This window comes from Leuciscus leuciscus (assembly GCF_965113295.1).
Source record: "Leuciscus leuciscus genome assembly, chromosome: 25".
NCBI classification, from domain to species: domain Eukaryota; kingdom Metazoa; phylum Chordata; class Actinopteri; order Cypriniformes; family Leuciscidae; genus Leuciscus; species Leuciscus leuciscus.
The window spans coordinates 13,977,381-13,996,142 of record NC_138724.1 but is presented as its reverse complement, the minus strand read 5'-3'; the positions used below and the strand labels follow the sequence as shown (position 1 = coordinate 13,996,142).

Here is an 18,762-nt window from a genome sequence, read left to right as displayed (position 1 = left end):
ATAAATCAGAATATTAGAATGATTTCTAAAGGATCATGTGATAGACTGGATGTCACATGTGACACTGAAGACTGGAGTAATGATCCTGAAAATTCAGCTTTGCATCACAGAAATAAATGATAATTTAAAGTATAATAAATTGAAAACCAATTATTTTAAATTGTGATATATTATTATTTTTTTCCTGTATTTTTGATCAAATAAATGCAGGCTTGATGAGCAGAAGAAACTTCTTTCAAAAACATTAAAAATAGTAATGTTTCCAAACTTTTGGCCTGTACTGTATATTATTGTATTCATGAATATATTATATATGTGCTGTGTGTGTCTGTGTATATATATATATATAAACATAATTTTGTGTTCATATAATGTGTGTGTGTATATATGTTAAATGCGATTAATCGCGATTAATCGATTTGACAGCAATACTTGAAATAAAAAAATGACCTGAAATAAAATCAAATAATAAAAATCTCTCAAAATATTTTCATTTACTTTAAATTGAAGTAAATAAACTACAACTACAGAAAAACTATACAGATATAAAAAAGCACACAAAATAAAACTAAAAAACAACAAAATTACTAAACCTTTATTAAAATGACCAAAATTAAAATGAAAACAAAATATCTAATTCAAAATATGAACAAAAATTATAATAGTACATCATTGGTACTAAAATAACACTGCTATATGTGTGTGGATTTAATGCTTAGAGAAAAAATTATAAGCACTAAAATGACATACCTGAAATGTAGATGGGGGTTCATTCATGAGATAAGTCTGACTCATTCATTCTGTTATTTCTAATATCATGCATGAACATGAATGCAGCTCAGGTTTTCTGATTAGCATATCTTTAAGTCTTCAAAATCCGGCATGCTGAACTAGTAATCTACAGAAATGAGTCATTCATAGTGTACAGTACCCATTTATCACAGAGACACCGAGGACAGCCAGAAGAACTGAAATGCAGCCTATTCAGAAAATGTAACAGTAATCTTTGGATTTTAGCATGCTTTAGTCCAATTTTTGAGTTTGTGAAATGAGTATTGTTAATTAAATGTAGTGATAATGTCCTACTTTGTCGATTAAATCATCAGTGTCTTAACTTTAGTACAGTCACTTGGTATTTTTCATTCATAAGTACTTCTAAGTACTTAAAGAACTCAAAAGGGCTGGTAGCACTTTATTTCACAGACCTGTTCCCCATGTACAGTACATACTATGTACTTTTTATAGTAATTACAATAACTGTGTAATAACTAGGTAGTAATCCTGAACCTACACCTAACCTTAAACCATGTAGTTACCTTGTTACCCAGTACTTTCTTAGGTAAGTGTATTGTAAGTACACATACTGTAAAATAAAGTGCAACCAAAAGGCTTGAACATATATACAAACTAACAAGTCTGCCATGGAAGACTATGTATAATTGCATTAATAAGCAAGTAACAGCCCCCCTTTGATAAAGTAATTATGTGATTATGTGTGCATGTTTGCACTCTTTCTAATGATTTTTACATGCAGTCTGCAGCCACAAAGATGAATAATTTTTATATAATTACTTTTTTTAAGAGGAGCTGTAAATGTTTTTTTTAACGTTGCAGGAAAAGGTCCCAGGTTTATGATTCCTTATATGTACACCGGAGTCTCTTGACCAGTTAACAATCTGAACATGACAGCTGGCATAGTTTTCATGTTAATCTGTTGAGAAAAAGGAAAGACACTTCATTTTAATAGCATTCACGTCATTAACGAACTACGTAATAAAAATAATTGAATGCAAAAATGCGAGAAAGGATGATGACTTAAAATAAAAACGTCAGCTTTTTTTGACTCACTGCAAAAAGCAAGGGGTGTAAAGTACAAATTATTCTTCATAACTGTACAGTACTTGCGTATTGTTTTGAGGAATTTGTACCGTACTACTTGTACTGTAGTCGAAACTGAAAACTGACTCAATCACACTGTCATAACAAAAAAGCACGCATATAATTAGCTTTCGTTTTTTATTCTGTGTTTTTAATGGCTTTTAACATTTTCTTTTAATAATTTAACAACAGTGTTGAAATGATACGTCATAAATCTTCTATTTTAGGCATGTTCCTCATCCACACTTAATACATAATAATAATACATAATGTTTCACACTTTTTCTCAGAAAAACTTGATAAATTATTTTAGTTCCCTGGCCACTTTATTAGGTACACCTGTTCAGCTCCACATTAACACAAATATCCGATCAGCCAATCTCATGGTAGCAACTCAATGCATTTAGACATGATCAAGACGATCTGCTGAAGTTCACACTGAGAATCAGAATGGGGAAGAAAGAAAGATGATTTAAAGGTATAGTGGAGGATCTTTCCGAATTTTAGATAAGACCCGCCCTCTCCACTTTTTGAATAAGTTTGATTGATTCACCAGAATGATTGACAATTAGGAGGACCAATAGTATAGGTGATCCACCCGGAAGTAAAAAATCCTCCGCTATACCTTTAAGTGACTTTGAGCATGGTATGGTTGTTGGTGCCAGACGGGCTGGTCTGAGTATTTCAGAAAATGATGATCTACTGGGACTATATTAAAATATCCAGTGAGTGGCAGTTCTGTGGGAGAAAATGTCTTGTGGATTCCAGAGGTCAGACTGGTTCCAGCTGATAGAAAGACAACAGTAACTCAACCAGTCGATACAAGCGAGAAGCAGAAGAGCATCTCTGAACTCACAACATGTCGAACCTTGAAGCAGAAGAGCTACAGCAGCAGAAGATCCCACCGGTGCTTCTCCTGTCAGATGAGAACCGCAAACTGAGGCTACAATTCACACGGGCTCACCAAAACTGGACAATAGAAGATTGGAAAAACGTTGAGTGTGGATTTCTGCTGTGACTTTCAGATGGTTTGGGGTAAACAGCATGAAAGCATGAATCCATCCTGCCTTGTATCACCGGTTCTGGCTGATAGTGGTGGTGGTGTAATGTGTGTTGGATATTTTTCTTGGCACACTTTGTGCCCCTTAGTACCAATTGAGCATCGTTTAAACACCACAGCATACCTGAGTATTGTTGCTGACCATGTCCATCATTTTATGACCACAGTGTATCATCTACTGATGGCTATTTCCAGCAGGATAACACACCATGTCTCAAAGCTCAAATCATCTCAAACTGGTTTCTTGAACATGAATGAGTTCACTAAACTGAAACTGACTCCACAGTCACCAGATCTCAATCCAATAGAGCATCTTTGGGATGTGGAGGAACAGGAGATTCGGATCATGGATTCGGACCAGATACGTGATGATTTCATGTCAACATGGACCAAAATCTTGGAGGAATGTTTCCAGCACCTTGTTGAATCTGTGCCATGAAGAATTAAGGCAGTTCTGAAGGCAAAAGGTTCCAACCTGGTACTAGCAAGGTGTACCTAATAAAGTGTCCATTGAGTGTGTATATATACTGTAAACAGGGTTTGGAATTAAGCAGCCGCCAACCCACTGTGGCGGGTAACGCTGTCAAATCACCAACCAAATTGGTGTGTTATTTATTATGTTTAATCACTTTACTGGGGAAGTTCGTTTAAAGCCAAATCTGCGCAGATTTAATGCAAATACTCAACTCGTGAGTCATCGTGATATATTAAATACAGCGTATTGCGCAGAATCTGCACATTTCTGGCTTACTTGAACATGCCCGTCACTACGCAACAAACAACGGCGCGCTTGTTCATTTGCATTGAAGCAATAGCGAAGATTAAAAAGCATTTGGTTAACAGAAAAGACATTTATATTTTCCAACATCCAAATTGTTTTTGATGTTTTTTGTACAGTATTGATCTCTCCACCTAAAATAAATTTTTGGTAAAAAGGATGAGGAAGATTGAGGAAGGGAGGAGATGGATGTATGAAATCCATATATAAGCTGAGATGTAGTTGATCTGGTTAATTTTCTTTTTTCTTTTTTGGCTAGTAGAAGTTCTGAAAAGTTTTGTAGCCAAATTGGCCGGTGAGTGAAAAAGTTAATTTCAAACCCTGTGTGTGTATATATATATACAGTACAGGCCAAAAGTTTGGAAACATTACTATTTTTAATGTTTTTGAAAGAAGTTTCTTCTGCTCATCAAGCCTGCATTTATTTGATCAAAACGACAGATTTTTTTTTTATATATTGTGATATATTATTACAATTTAAAATAATTGGTTTTCAATTTATTGAAAATTTATTTATCATTTATTTCTGTGATGCAAAGCTGAATTTTCAGGATCATTACTCCAGTCTTCTGTGTCACATGTGACATCCAGTCTATCACATGATCCTTTAGAAATCAGTCTAAAATGATGATTCATTATCAAAGTTGGAAACAGTTCTTGCTGCTTAATATTTTTTAATAACCTGTGATACTTTTTTAGGATACTTTGATGAATAAAAAAAAAAGAAGCAAATGTTTTAAAAATAGAAATCTTTTGTAACAACAATATACACTACTGGGCCGGGTTTCCCGATAACGATGTATCTTAGCTCTTAAGAGCGCTTTCTACGTGCAAGGTTACGAACGCTCGCAGCAATTCCACGAGCGTTTCCCAAAAATGCACTTAACATGAACGCGCGAGAATGCGCTCTACGTGCTACTTAAGAGTCGCTGTCCATTCGTGAAGTGCTGAAACATAACCTTATATGGAACGTTTAACCTAATAATTGTCATCTGTTGTGGATTAGCAATCAAGACAAGTCTATATAAAGCACCTACAGGCGGAGGCACTGACAAAATAGCTAAAAAAAATAAATAAAAAAAGATTCCTTTCAAAAAGATGAAATTAATGTCCTTTTAGAGGAGATAGAGTGAAACAAAGATGTAATTTTTAACAGATTAAAAGGATTTATTTTATTTATTTTTTGTTCATTCATTTAATTTTGATTAAAATTATTAGATTAAATTATTTCTATTTTTTGTTTTGTTTTCTGACCTTTTTAATTATTTAATTTATACATTAATTTAACCAACAACAAAAAAAGAACAATAAAGTACAATCAAACCTTATATTATAATCACATTGCATTTGAATAAAGTTAAAGGTGTAATCTGTCGGTTGTCCTGCAGGTGTCCTCATAAATCTGTCTTCTTACGATGAACTTGGTGATGTACGATTACTCCAGAGCACTCGTAGATCTACGAAGATTTTCAAGTGCTACTTAAGCTACGATGCTTTTGGGAAACAGACCGTAATATTAAGATCAGTCGTACGATCGTTTTTACGATCAACTTAGGCTTACGATGCTTTTGGGAAACGCAGCCCTGGTCAGTAATTTTTTTTTGCTTTCTTTTTTTGAAATAAATCAATACTTTTATTCAGCAAGGATGTGTTAAATTGATAAAAAGTGATAGTAAAGAAGATTTATAATATTAGAAAATATTTTTTTATTTTGAATAAATGCAGTTCTTTTGAACCTTTTATTCATCAAATATATTAGGAAGCAGAACTGTTTCCAACACTCATAATAAATCAGAATATTAGAATGATTTCTAAAGGATCATGTGATAGACTGGATGTCACATGTGACACTGAAGACTGGAGTAATGATTCTGAAAATTCAGCTTTGCATCACAGAAATAAATGATAATTTAAAGTATAATAAATTAAAAACCAATTATTTTAAATTGTAATAATATATCACAATATTAGATTTTTTTTCTGTATTTTTGATCAAATAAATGCAGGCTTGATGAGCAGAAGAAACTTCTTTCAAAAACATTAAAAATAGTAATGTTTCCAAACTTTTGGCCTGTACTGTATATATATATATACAAATGATATCTTAATAAATTAATCTTAATATTCAAGCACAATTAAATGTGGAAACCGTTTTACCTTAACCAGAGAAAGTTTTTGGCCTAGACATTTCTGGCCCTTTAATGGGCTAATATTTTAATGGGGTAATATTTTAATGGGCTAATATTTTAATTGGCTAATATTTTAATGTGCTAATATTTGGGTCCAGCATCGCTGTACTTTTACACCCCTTCCAGAGGCTAGATTATTACTAATGTTCCACCAAAACATACGTATATGTAAAGCCGTACCTCTCCTACGGACACTGAAAGGGCGTGGACGATTTTCTCATGCGCCATCGCCACCACACTCTGTCCGTTTATCTCAATTATTCTGTGTCCGACACGCACCCCTCCCCTCTCCGCAATACCTCCACGCATCAGACTACAGATCTGGAATTCAACAACAGGATGACAGAGTAAGATTGCAAAGAAGTCATGATACAACAAAAAAGTCCCCTAACTGTGCAAATACACAGCAGCTGATTAGATAAGATTAGATTAGATAAGTTATTGTAATGAAAACTGCATCGTTTGGTAAAGCATTAGATGTTTGTTAAAGCTGATGTGTGACATCTTACTGAACTATTTTAGTGTCTTTCTTGATCCTTGACACTTACTATTCCGTTCTGAACGCTGAAACCGAGCTGGTACTGCAGGTCTGGTCTCTTTATGAGGACAGTGGTAACAGGGGGGCAACTCACTACACTCAGTTTCACCTGAACGTGATTCTTCAAGCCCTGAAACACAAACATATGTAATACTGCAATCTGACGACACACAAGTGTTGAATACATGCATAAGAATGTCAAAACCTTGATGATGCCCTGACAGGTGGCGAGAGGCAGGCCCACCAGACTGGTGTCGTTGACGGCCATGATCTGATCGCCCACGTTGAGTTTGCCGGAGCGGGCGGCGGGACTGTTGTTCAGCATGCAGGCCAAGATGACGGTGGGCAGGATCGAGCCCCAGCCCGACTCCACGATCACCATACCCAGTATCTCCCCCTTCTGCTTCTCTAGCTGAAGCTGGTTACAAAAAAATCTAAATTGAAAGAACTTCAAGGCAAGATTATTCCATTCATAAAATGAATATGGGGTGGCAGGTGCTATTTTAAGTATGATGTAGAACAAGCCCAAAAAATCCTCAGATCACGTTTTATTTGTGTGTTTTTTGCATTTAGTTTTGCATATACACCAATATATTGGCCTGGCTAATTAATCGGTCAGTATTTAGCGATTATGTGGTAATGGACATCAGGTGATAACCAGGCTCGCTTTAAGCACATTTTAGTTTTTTTATATTTAAATGTTTTTTTAGAGCATTTTGTAGTAAATGTTGTGGGGAAAAAATGCAAATAAATATTTGATTAATTAAATAAATGTTTGTTAAAATGTAAAAAAAATTATAATTACTTATATATATTAACAAAAACACACATATACTCACCCACACAATTATATAAATATAATAGTAACAGTTTACGTGTATACACTAATTCATGTTTTTATTATAGTTATTATAGTTTTACTTTAGTTATAGCTTTTTAGCACATTTTAGTTGTCTAATATTCATATTTTTGAGAGCATTTGGTAGCAAATATTGTGAAAATAAAATAAATACCGGTAGTACAAATAAATGTTTGATTAATTACAAAATAATATAAACATTAATAATAATATTAATAAAAATGAATATGGTAAATAATATAAAAATGTAATCTATTCATATAAAAAATATATTAAAATAATAAATACATATCATTATCAATATCATCATGTGTATATACAAATTATTTTGTGTTTATTGTGTTTATTCATAGTTGTGAATTGTTCAAAATTGTTCAATTAAATATATTAAATGTATATAATTCTACTAGCAGCAGCATTGAGAAACCCAAACTGGTCGACAACTAGATAGGAAAATGAAAAGTGATAGAAAAACACTAGGGAAGACTGGAAGAAGGGGATCTGGAATAGACAGGTTCGACTCACAGGAGCATCGCAACACGTTTGCACAAAAGCAGCTACAATTCCGAGCCGCTATGATTAAGGTTTCCAGTGCTTTAATTATTACCTCTTTAAGGTTTTCAGAATTGGAGAAATGGATGAGGTCGTCATTATACATCTCCTGTGTGTTCAGTATGTCACTGTAGTCTTTCTGGCTGAGGTCCTTGGGATTGATCCCATTGGCTTGGAGGAACTCCTGGTAGGCCATGCTGAACGCCTGACCGATGGACTGTGCGATGAGCTGGGCCTGTGTGTGTGTGGGAGAGAGAGAGAGAGAGAGAGAGAGAGAGAGGAGGTGAACCACTCAGCGAGAGGAGGATACTTGAAGACGTGACGACATCTCTGAGCGAGAGAGTGCTTGACTCAAAAAAACAATTACATGAGCAGAGACTTTAAACAGCTCATTGTTAACACGATGAAGAATAAATACAAAACTGACGAGAGGTTAGAGGAGGAATGAACTACAAACCAACAATTATCTTTGCCTGCAGAATTCCACAGTCCTGGAACACCTGTCAATAATACAGATATGCACATGCCCTGCCTCTCCCTGTTCGTTTAGTAATTATTTAGGCTAATTTGATAATGCCTTCAGCTCCCAAAAATAGTGTGTGTTTATCACATGTAAAATATTTCTTATTGAATATTATACATTATGTATTTGCTTAGCAATTATTTAGGCTAATTTTCTGATAATGATTTCAACTACCAATGAGATTGTTATTTTAATTAAATATTAATATAAATAAATTCTTACTGAATATTAAAAATGATATGCTTTATAATAATTATTTTACTTTCAGCTTCCAATAAGAGTGTTTTTTATTGAATAATAAATATATGTTTGTTTAGTCATTATTTTGGCTAATTTGATATTGCATTCAGTTACCTTTAAGTATATAATGTTTGTTTATTAAATATTAAATGTTGCTTATTGAATATTAAACATTGCATGTTTGTTTATGAAATTTCTAACTTTCGGCTAACAATAAAAGCGCAGTACTCTCAGCTAATTTTACCACATTTAAATCCCTAATCTTGCATTTAAATCTATAAATTCCACAGATTCCCCTATAAAATCAGTGCATGAAAGCACAAAATATCCCATCTGGGTTTTTGACTAATAATATTATAACAATATACAGACAGATAAGTACATAGTAGCTAGTTATAGAGAGTACCATTCAACACTGATATGAGGACAGATTCATTATGCAGTTTTTGACTGTTAGATTAAAGTGTGCAAGTAACAAACTGGTAAATATTTGTAATTGCACAAATAATGTCATGTCAACCGAAAAAGGAAAAGACGACACACTTCAGCTTTTCTCCCAAAAAAAAGAAATAAAATAAAAATAAGTCTCACATCCTCTGACTCAAAGACGTAGCACATCATGCGGTACTGCTTCTGACTTTCTGTGCTGAGGTCTGAATCTGTGCAGTCGAGTGAGGAGGAGTTAGACAGACGCCGGCGCGCCATCAGAACCACCACGCTACCGATGTCTGCGATGTATGAGATGGTGCGGAGCGCGTTGTCCATCATCGTCTCCTGTGAACAAGGATCAGGAGTCAGCCAATGAAAAGTCTGTAAGCATAAATCCTTCACCTCGTTCTGTAATGTCAACATTTTTCTTTTTAAAAGAGCAATTTGCCTTTTTATGAGATAGTGAATTGGAAAGCATGAAGTATTAAGATAGAAAGGGGAAAATGGGATTGGGAATTGGCCAGATACAAACCTGCATTCCCATTACTAGAGCACCGTAACGACTTATCAGTATCTACACGATACGGTCTATATATTGACAATTACCAGGTTTATATGAACTTTACCCACCTGTGTGTCAGCATTGAGCACCTTGATGGCCTTGGTTGAGATGAACAAGTCAATCTCAGTCAAGCTCTGAGCTTCACCCTCTACAGACTAAAGAACACAGTTACACAAAGGTTACAGTGTCATCTAGTGGACTGAGAAAGAACTTCTGAAACTTAACTTCTATTTTTAATGGATATTAAATTATATTTGTGTGGAGAATCTTATAAAATACCTTAACAAAGTCCACTGCCTCCTGCGCTTGCTTCATGCGCACGCTTTTAGACGGGTTTCTTTCGGACAACAGCTGGGTAGAGCCGAGGTAGTTTGCAGCAAAGATGATTCCATTGATGAGATCTTCTGGCTCACATGGACCAGGAACTAAAAAACAAATTCAAAGACCAGAATAAACAACTAGACTCTTAAACCACCTGAAATTTGAGCTAATAACCTTAACCTGAGTCTACTATCAATAATATAACAATGATTAACAAATGTACAGATGCATATTTCAAATCTTTAAAGGTTTGTGTCTCAATTGGGTTTAAAATAAAACAGAACTTACTATCCACAAAGCTTGGAAAAGAGGGATTTCTCTGGATCTGCTGAAAAGCAAAACGATAATTAAGGTACAGATCCCTTTTCAGGATGTATTCTGAGGGACAGAACCGACTCTGAGATTACTGTTCAGCATATAACTAGATAACTTGCCGGTCTCTTTTGTCCAGATGGTGGCTCTCTACTACTGTCCTCTGGACTACTTTGAGGAACCTGTCGAAAACATTAAAACAGACAATAATCATATTTTGATATAGGTACAATTTATAATTGACATGATGATGATGATGAATGATTATTGATAAAAACATAAGGCTGTAATGGAAGTGCTATTAAAAAGCCAGTAGCCAATATCTAGTCAGTAGTAGTAGCAGTTAAAATATCATCTTTCAAGAGCCCAAAAATGTATTAAACTGTTTAGATTACTTGTGGGTATACATGGAAGTTTATACATTTCAAGAAGTATATGTAAAAGCAGGGGCGAAACAACTGGATTTTTAGGGAATGCAACACAAAAATTCTGCCCCTGTATGCATATTAGTTAAATTAACACAATTAGCATTAGCATAGCCTCTGGAGTCGCATGGATTACTTTTATGATGGATGAATGCGCTTTTTTCACTATTCACTCCCATTATAAAGCTTGGAAGAGCCAGGATATTTTTTTTATTATAACTCCAATTGTGTTTGGCTGAAAGAAGAAAGTCATATACATCTAGGATGGCTTGAGGGTGAGTAAATGATTGGATAATTAAAATGTTTGGGTGAACAAACCCTCTAACACTAACAATTGAATAGTCTATTGTTTAGAGCAATTCTTCAAATCTGACTGGCCACATGCCCAGAGTGTTTCCCTCCCCTGCGACCTAACAGGGGACAAGAGGTTTGGAGAATGGATGGATGGAAATCTTCAAATCTCATTGGAGACACTTGTCTAATGCTTGTCTAGAAGGAGGCAGACCACTTGGTTGAAATCCAGTGCAATGTAGTTAAGAGTCTCCAAATAAGACAAGAATCTGATCAACATGCAAAGCTACCATCCACATTTTTTGGCATTTAGGAATGGGTCAACCTGGAATAAATGCTACAATAACAAGGATCCATTCAAATGGATCCAAAAGTTGCAGTTCCTCTGCAAAGAGAAAGCAAAGACTTCTTGACAGTTACCAAAGAATTCACAGTTACCTGTTCTTGTCTAGGCCTTGTCTTCTCCTTTTGAACAGGTTTGGCCGAGTCTTTATGTAGCCATTTGTCTGGGGACTGTACAGGTGTATTAACATGGGCTCTGGATTGGCTGTTTCTCCTGCCTGATGATGTTGAAGAGGCCCTGGAACTGTCAGGAGCCCCTTTCCCATTATTTGTCTGATCAGGTGTCTGATCTTTGTTCCTCCATGAGTTATTTGGAGCAATTTTAAGTTTGGTCTTAACTCCAATCACAATCTGGTCTTCCTCAACATCCCCATAGCTCCTTGTCTCTTTTTCACCCTTTGGCTTGTGATTACAAACTGGATGGTCATGTCCTCTGTTTTTGCTGTCTCCAGGATTTTTACTTTGCTCGTGTGAATGTTTCCCATCTCCGTCCCTGTCGTCCTCTCTAGAGTATTTTAGCAAATGTCTTTTTTTCCAAGCACCTCTGTCCCCTGGATCTGCACATTTTGCTTTATTGTTGACCCCACTATTGTCCTGGTAAGCAATGTCTCTGTTGTGTACTCTCTCTGAATGATGCCCTCTAAATCTGGAACTTTGTCTAGTCTCTCCTCTACATTCTCTAACCACTGGGACATCACAATCTTTTGGACAGCCACTAGCACACTCTTCCTGAACACTTTCCATTCGATTCCTAGGAGCACAACTTGACCCTGGAGGGATATCCCTTGGGTGTTTGGAAATGTCCTGGTTCCTTCTATAGTTACTTACTGAATCACTTTCTTGTCCCAATTTATCATGACTAGATTCTTGGGGACGACTTCTGTTGTCTCTGAGAAAGACTTCAGAACAACCGCCTTTATGTGGGACCTCATTGTTGTTCAACTCCACTTTGTTCCCTACATAGTGAAAAAAATCATTGTCTTCTTCTTCACTGTCCTCCTCGACTTCTTCCTCAGTCTCTTCTTCATCCTCCTCATCCTCAGCCATGGGGGCTTGTACGAAGGTCGTCTCTGTGATGGGCTCTGGTCGTTTGTAGACCATCGTTGGTGCATCTTTCTGTGGTACCTTGGAAAAGCCTTCTGAGCGTTTCCAAGCCTCCTCTGGTGTACAGCTATCCTTGACGTCCCGAGATGTGCCTGGACACTCCGCACCATCTGCACCTTCATGACAGTCCATTCCTTCCATGTAGCTTTCATCCTCTGGACAACAGTGGACATAGTAGGTCATCCTATCTGCTTCAGTCTGCAGTTCCTCATCTTCCTCATAATCACGCTCCTCCTCTTCTTCCCCAGATCCTACATTATCATATTCGGACAGCGAGTCTTCTTCCATGCTATCTGGCTGAAGAGGGCTTTCGCCTGGGATGGAGTCGTCCCCAGACCCATCACTCAGAAAGGACCTAGGTGGCGTAGGCGAGGATGGTTGGATGTCAAGGTTGTCGTCCGGAAGTTGCTCAGGAATTGGATCAGCTCCATCTCCGTTGAGCTTTTCACTTCCCTCAGGTGCAGTGCTAGAGGATGAAGGATTGAGCTCTGAAACAATGGCTCTGGTCCCTGGTCTTCTCATGAGAGACATGACTAGCTTCATCAGAACCACAGAAGTGGGATTCTGTCAGCCCTGAAAAAAGAAGTGCCAAAAGTGAGTAAAAAAAAAATTTGGCTTTGATGAGAAAATATAACAACTTTACAGTAGTTGGTGATTGTAAATGGAAACATAATACAGTATATTGTTTGTGTCAAACTGATGTAGTTGCTAATGTCATACAGTTGATCAATTCAAATCAGGGACATCTATTAAGGAAACATCTTCTAACTACTTTTACCTACCTTTATAACCTACCAATCGCTTTTAAGTTATCTTCCCTCTAGATATCCATGCAGCGGCACATATGTGGAAAATTCTTCATATTAAACCACTAAAATGAATTTAAGATCAAAATCACAAGGTGTCTTCATCACAGTGGAAGTGGAAGACTAGCTTTTCAATATTAAGGTGTGGTCACAGTATAGTGAAATTTCGGGGACAAAAGAGGTCCATTGTCCATTGTCAATAGTGCAGTAATATGAAGCACAGCTCAAACAGAAATCATTTTCAAACCAAGCAGCTTTCTGTTGGTCAATGAGGTGAATCCATGTGACCAACTTGAACTTGAAATTAGCTTGAGGGGGATCTATCCTCTGAAATTATTAAATGGCTGGATTTCAACTGTAAATGTGACATTTATTTAATACAAATAATGCAAAAAACAGTTTCTACATTTGACAGGTCCAAAAGTTGCAACATACTAACCAATAATAAAACATGTATTAGCCAGGTAGAGATAAAGATATTCTCAATATGTATGCACTTAATGTTTGGGTCAATAAATTATGTAGTAAAATAAAGTGTGTAATAAAATGCGCCAATATCCAGAACTGATTATAAGGCATCATTCTATATGCAATTTATATCTACACCTTGACTTCCCTGATCTTTATTAAATTTCCTGAGCTGTATTAAAACCTCTGAGGAAAACAACCTCATCCACATCAAGCACAGTACACCACGGCATCAGGGAGACAGATCTGCACAATTCAGCAGGTGTATCAGCAGGAAACATGCTGATATTTTCCTGCACCACAGGGATTTCTCCCTTGATGAGAGGCATCAGATTCCCAGTGGACATACGGCCTCCTGCTTTTGATTACGTGTCTCACTTAATTTGTCCCTTTATACAACATATGCTTGCTTCAACACAGATGGCCAAATTTGTTTTAGGATGATATCTTCATAATTATCAAGGTTTTTTTTCAGGATACTGAAAATCAGGAAATGTGGAATCTGGGTAACACCTATACCTGCAGAAGCGGAGTAAAGGAAGAAAGTTTGAAAACAGCCTTTTAAGCATGGCTTAAGTGTCCAAATACTACAGGCCATTGCATTGCTAAATATTTAAGAATGGAAATTCAGTGGTGGCAGTAGAATGTTTTTTTTCAGCCACTGTTAAGATTAGCTAAGTTTGCTAATCTATCTGCATTTAATGTGATTTATCTAAATTTGCAAAGTAAATTGATTCGTATTCCTCATTAATAAGGCAACTCACAGTTTGCAACTTCAGATAAACTGTGTAAATTGGCCCAGACCTTAAAAGAAAAAACAGCAAGCCTAAGCTGAAAACGTGGTCTTGGGTCAAGCATGTAATCGAACACATTAGTATCGCTATTAGATCAGCAAGCAACTTCTAACCGGCCAATATACCCGTCTTCCTTAATGTTCATTTATTTTCAGCAACTGTCAATGATTTTGCAGAGGGTTTTTTCCCATTTGGTCTAAATTGAGTAAATGTGCCATCGTTTACTTTTCTGTGAAGCTCATTTAATAAAATAGGTTTGAAATAAACATCATTTTGAGTATTTGAATGCACTAAAACTTAGGTTTAAATAGATTATCTTAAGTTCCTGAATGTCACGGGATTCCTACTTCTTTTGCCCAATAAATTTCCATGACAATTCCAGGGTTCACACACATTATGAATAATGAAAATAGGAAATAAAAATAATATATTCAAAATGCCCTGATATTTCCAGGTTTTAAAAGCTTTTTTTCCCCCATTCATAATAAGGACTAAAATAATTTATACAGATTGCACTCGAATTTTAACTAATGATATATTTTAAAACATAACTCGAAAATCTATAAACACCATAGTAATTTTCCATGCCTTTTTAATTCTTTAGTTCTAATTAGGTTATAATTCTCTACGCACTATATTTTCATATTACCTTATAACCATATTATCTTTTGACCAATGTATTAAAAAAAAAACAATACAAGAATGTGCCCATATCTGACAAACTAAATGGGCTGGTAAAGGACAATTACACAAATGCACAATCTGTCAAACATGGTTTGAAATGTAAAGGTATAAGTGCAACACCTAGATCTGCAGGGAGTTTCTGTCTCATCTAAATGTAAATGCTTTTGTCTGGACACTTCCCTGCTAAAAAAACCCCCCCCAAAAAAACAGCCATCTTAAACCAGCCTAAGCAAATAAAAGAAACACAGCTTTGTTGGCCTTAACTGGTTTAAACTGGTCTCCCAACCTGACCAAGCTGGTGTTCAGTTGGATTAGCTGGTCATCAAGCTGGTCTCTAAGTCTGACCAGGTAAAAAGTGTCCCAAACCTCTCTAAACACCCCAACAGACAATAAAAGCGTTTTATGCTGATTTAAGCTGGGTTTTCTTTAGCAAGGTTGTATGGTCAGATAACATATTGTATGGTCAGATTTGTACAGCTATTGCCCTATATAACAGCTTCACAAAACATTCTTTCATTTCTGAATTTCAAATATTTTGAAAAGTTTCTAAATGAACCTCCTTCAGCACCAAAATAAGCCTCATATCCAGCGGTTTTGACGTAACGATCCATTCTTCCGGTGATCTCAAGCTATGGCAAGCCATTTTAACATTTATTAATTCCCAGGATATGTATTCTTGATATCAATAATTCAATTTTCAGATAAAATGCTAATTCTTGACATCAGAATTAGATTTCTACTAGTAACAATGGCAATTTTTGATATCAGGAATTACATTTCCATTACTAAAAATGTTCATTCTTGATACAGGAATATGAAATCTTAATATTAAGAATTAAATGTCTACTAGTAAAAACTATAATTCTTGATTTCTGTAATTGTATTCTTACTAGTAAAAAATATAATTTTTGATATCAGTAATTGCGTGGTTCCTAGTGCAAATGTCTGTTCTTGATATCAACAATTGAATTTTTACTAGTAGGAATTGTATTTCTGATTTGTGAAATTGGAATTCAACTAGTAAATCAATTCTTGATAACAACTGATTTTGAATGGCAGACTATGGTGACATTTAACTAGTGAAAATATAATTACAGTTATCAAGAATGATAGTTTTTACTAGCCTAATTGAAATGTAATTCTTGATATCAAGAATTCGTATTTCTGCGAGTGATTGTGTAACGTTAGTTGTTGACATTAAGAATTCACATTTTTACTAATGGAAAAGTAATTCCTGATATAAAAAAAAAATGCCATTGTTACTAGTAGAAATCTAATTCCTGATATAAAGAATTAGCATTTTAACTTGTGAACATTGAATTGTTGATATCAACAATTCATATCCTGCGAATGATTAAAAGTTAAAACAGCTTGCCATATAGAGACTGAATTACTGCAACATCCATCGACGCGGACTCCTCACAGCACAAATGAATCACAAACACAGCTCATACTCCGTAAATCATGGCCCAAATGCTATTGTTTCTGCACATAACATCATAAGAAGCATGCCCGCCTCATATCCAGAGAATATGAAGATACGTCGCCGTTTCAGCGTCATTGAGATGCCACATAAATGTGCACGCGCTAATAAACTGCACTCACTCACAACGACAAAATAACACGTGGCGATGAGCATCAGCACATTGTGCATTTTGTCTTTTTAGTCCAGGTATTATAAAACTGACTAAAATCGAAATGTGTAATATATCATTTTAAAACCGACCGACGATCAGCTTTTAAAATGAAGTGCTTACCGAAGCCAGTTTGGCGTCGCTCAACCAAATGAATATCTGTCGTTGTTTTGATCAGACATTTACAGACCAAATGTTAGGACATGTCTTTCATGAACCACAGATGCTGAGGAACGTGGATGTAGCTTGTACACACACACACCCTCAGCATCCCGGGACAGTGAAGCGCTTTATGACTTTTTTTTTAAAGAGACAGTCAAAATCACAGCAACGAAGGCTATAGGCTATACTAGCAAATAATACATTCTTCAGATTCTTCCTTAACTTAAATATAATTTATTCCTCTGTGACAAGAGCTGTCTGAAGTCAACAGACTTCAAAATATATCAAAATATAATGCATAGTCTTATCTTTATAGATCAAATAGCATTAATGTCTATGAAAAGCTGCATAACTGTATAGGGTACAGCATACAACATCACTATACAATGTAGTGCATACTTTATAAAATATGTTTCAGTATGCAATATTAAACATAGTATAATTGGGGCTGTATCCGACATTTCCCAGTGCACTATTTCAGAGGACAGCCATTTATAGTGGTGTCTGAAAATATAGTGGATAGTACGGTGGCCGAGAGAGCTCAACGCGCTTCAACTTCAGAAAACACGTGCAAATAAAAAAAAAACATCCGCAAATTAAGAAAACATCTTCATCAGTTTTACACCACACGTGTGCTCCAAATACTCACAACACAACCAAATACAGAAACGCGCTGCAAAAGTTCATAAAACTTGAGCAATAAGCATGTCCCATCCGGGTTCGTCACTTATTGAGGTCCCCTGGAAACAGAAACATTTCCGTTGTGTTCTGTGTTATTTGCTGCGCATTTCTGTATTTGGTTGTGCTCAATGTGCTGTGAACTTTTGCAGCATGTTTTTCTGTATTTGGTTGTGTTCCAAGTCCATGACACTGTAGGGTGTCCCATTTAGTCATTTTAGGTTTCAGAAGGGTGCTCACGAGCGCCCCCCTTTGCGGCCGATATGCGCCCTCAATTCGCACTTTTGCCGAGCCCGCATTGGTGTAAGCTCCGCAGCAGACTTCTTCCCGACAATCAAAACGCCGTTACGTCACGAAAGTGCAGACTCAGAGGAAGACCGCCAGGTGCCAGTGTTTAGGGTGCTATTTGGGATAGGGCCTACGTCCACTATAGACCTTATTCAGAGCAGCACCATGACCGTCCTTCGGATGAGAGGTTAAACCGAGGTCCTGACTCTCTGTGGTCATTAAAAATCCCAGGATGTCCTTCGAAAAAGAGTAGGGGTGTAACCCCGGCATCCTGGCCAAATGTGCCCATTGCCCTCTGTCCATCATGGCCTCCTAATCATCTTCATATACTGATTGGCTTCATCACTGTCTCCTCTCCACCAATAAGCTCGTGTGTGGTGTGCGTTCTGGCGCAATATGGCTGCCGTCGCATCATCCAGGTGGATGCTAACACATTGGTGGTGGTTGAGGAGATTCCCCCTTCCATGTAAAGCGCTTTGAGTACCTAGAAAAGCGCTACATAAATGTAACAAATTAATTATTATGACAGGTGTGAAAGGCTGTGAGGGATAGACTTATCGTGTTTTCAATGGCATCCGCTGTAAAAATCTTAGATCACTCACAATTTTATATTTTTGTCTACTGAAATTTCTTGGAAAGATAGTTTTGCAGTGTTTTGTCAGCAGAACAGTCCAAAAAAACAAACAAACAAACAAACAAACAAACAAACAAAAAAACATTTAACAACTGCACAACCCACTGAAGAGATGTGTAAGCTCACAGCCTCTCTCGCTTTCATTCCCGTTAAAAAACCAAAGATGGCGCTGCTGTGAATAAGGTCTGGTTTCAGACACAAATGGCTGTTC

The 18,762-nt window shown here is 36.3% G+C and overlaps 1 protein-coding gene across 4 annotated transcripts; it reads right to left on the bottom strand.

Annotated features, from left to right (window-relative positions):
• Positions 1–395: 395 nt before the first annotated feature.
• On the bottom strand, positions 396–17,062 carry apba2a (amyloid beta (A4) precursor protein-binding, family A, member 2a). Of its 4 annotated transcripts, none has more exons than XM_082159021.1 (12): positions 16,913–17,062; positions 11,396–12,976; positions 10,364–10,423; positions 10,218–10,257; positions 9,888–10,033; positions 9,677–9,763; positions 9,209–9,391; positions 7,910–8,089; positions 6,649–6,861; positions 6,454–6,573; positions 6,086–6,226; positions 396–1,711 (listed from the first exon to the last, which is right to left on the bottom strand). In XM_082159021.1, the coding sequence occupies exons 2-12, from the start codon at positions 12,944–12,946 to the stop codon at positions 1,640–1,642; spliced, it is 2,793 nt and encodes a 930-aa protein (XP_082015147.1). In that variant the 5' UTR covers positions 12,947–12,976; positions 16,913–17,062; the 3' UTR covers positions 396–1,639. The 4 variants fall into 4 exon arrangements, with proteins under 4 accessions (XP_082015147.1, XP_082015148.1, XP_082015145.1 ...); XM_082159022.1 differs by having other exon boundaries at positions 6,688–6,861; XM_082159019.1 differs by having other exon boundaries at positions 6,454–6,861.
• Positions 17,063–18,762: the final 1,700 nt, after the last annotated feature.

Coding starts and splice junctions, on each gene's coding strand:
- apba2a (XM_082159019.1), bottom strand. CDS start 12,946: ATGAAGCTAGTCATGTCTCTCATGAGAAGACCAGGGACCAGAGCCATT. Junction 9,392..9,676: donor TGCTCAATGCTGACACACAG/GTGGGTAAAGTT, acceptor CCTTGTTCACAG/GAGACGATGATGGACAACGC. Junction 1,712..6,085: donor TTTCAGTGTCCGTAGGAGAG/GTACGGCTTTAC, acceptor TTTTCTCAACAG/ATTAACATGAAAACTATGCC.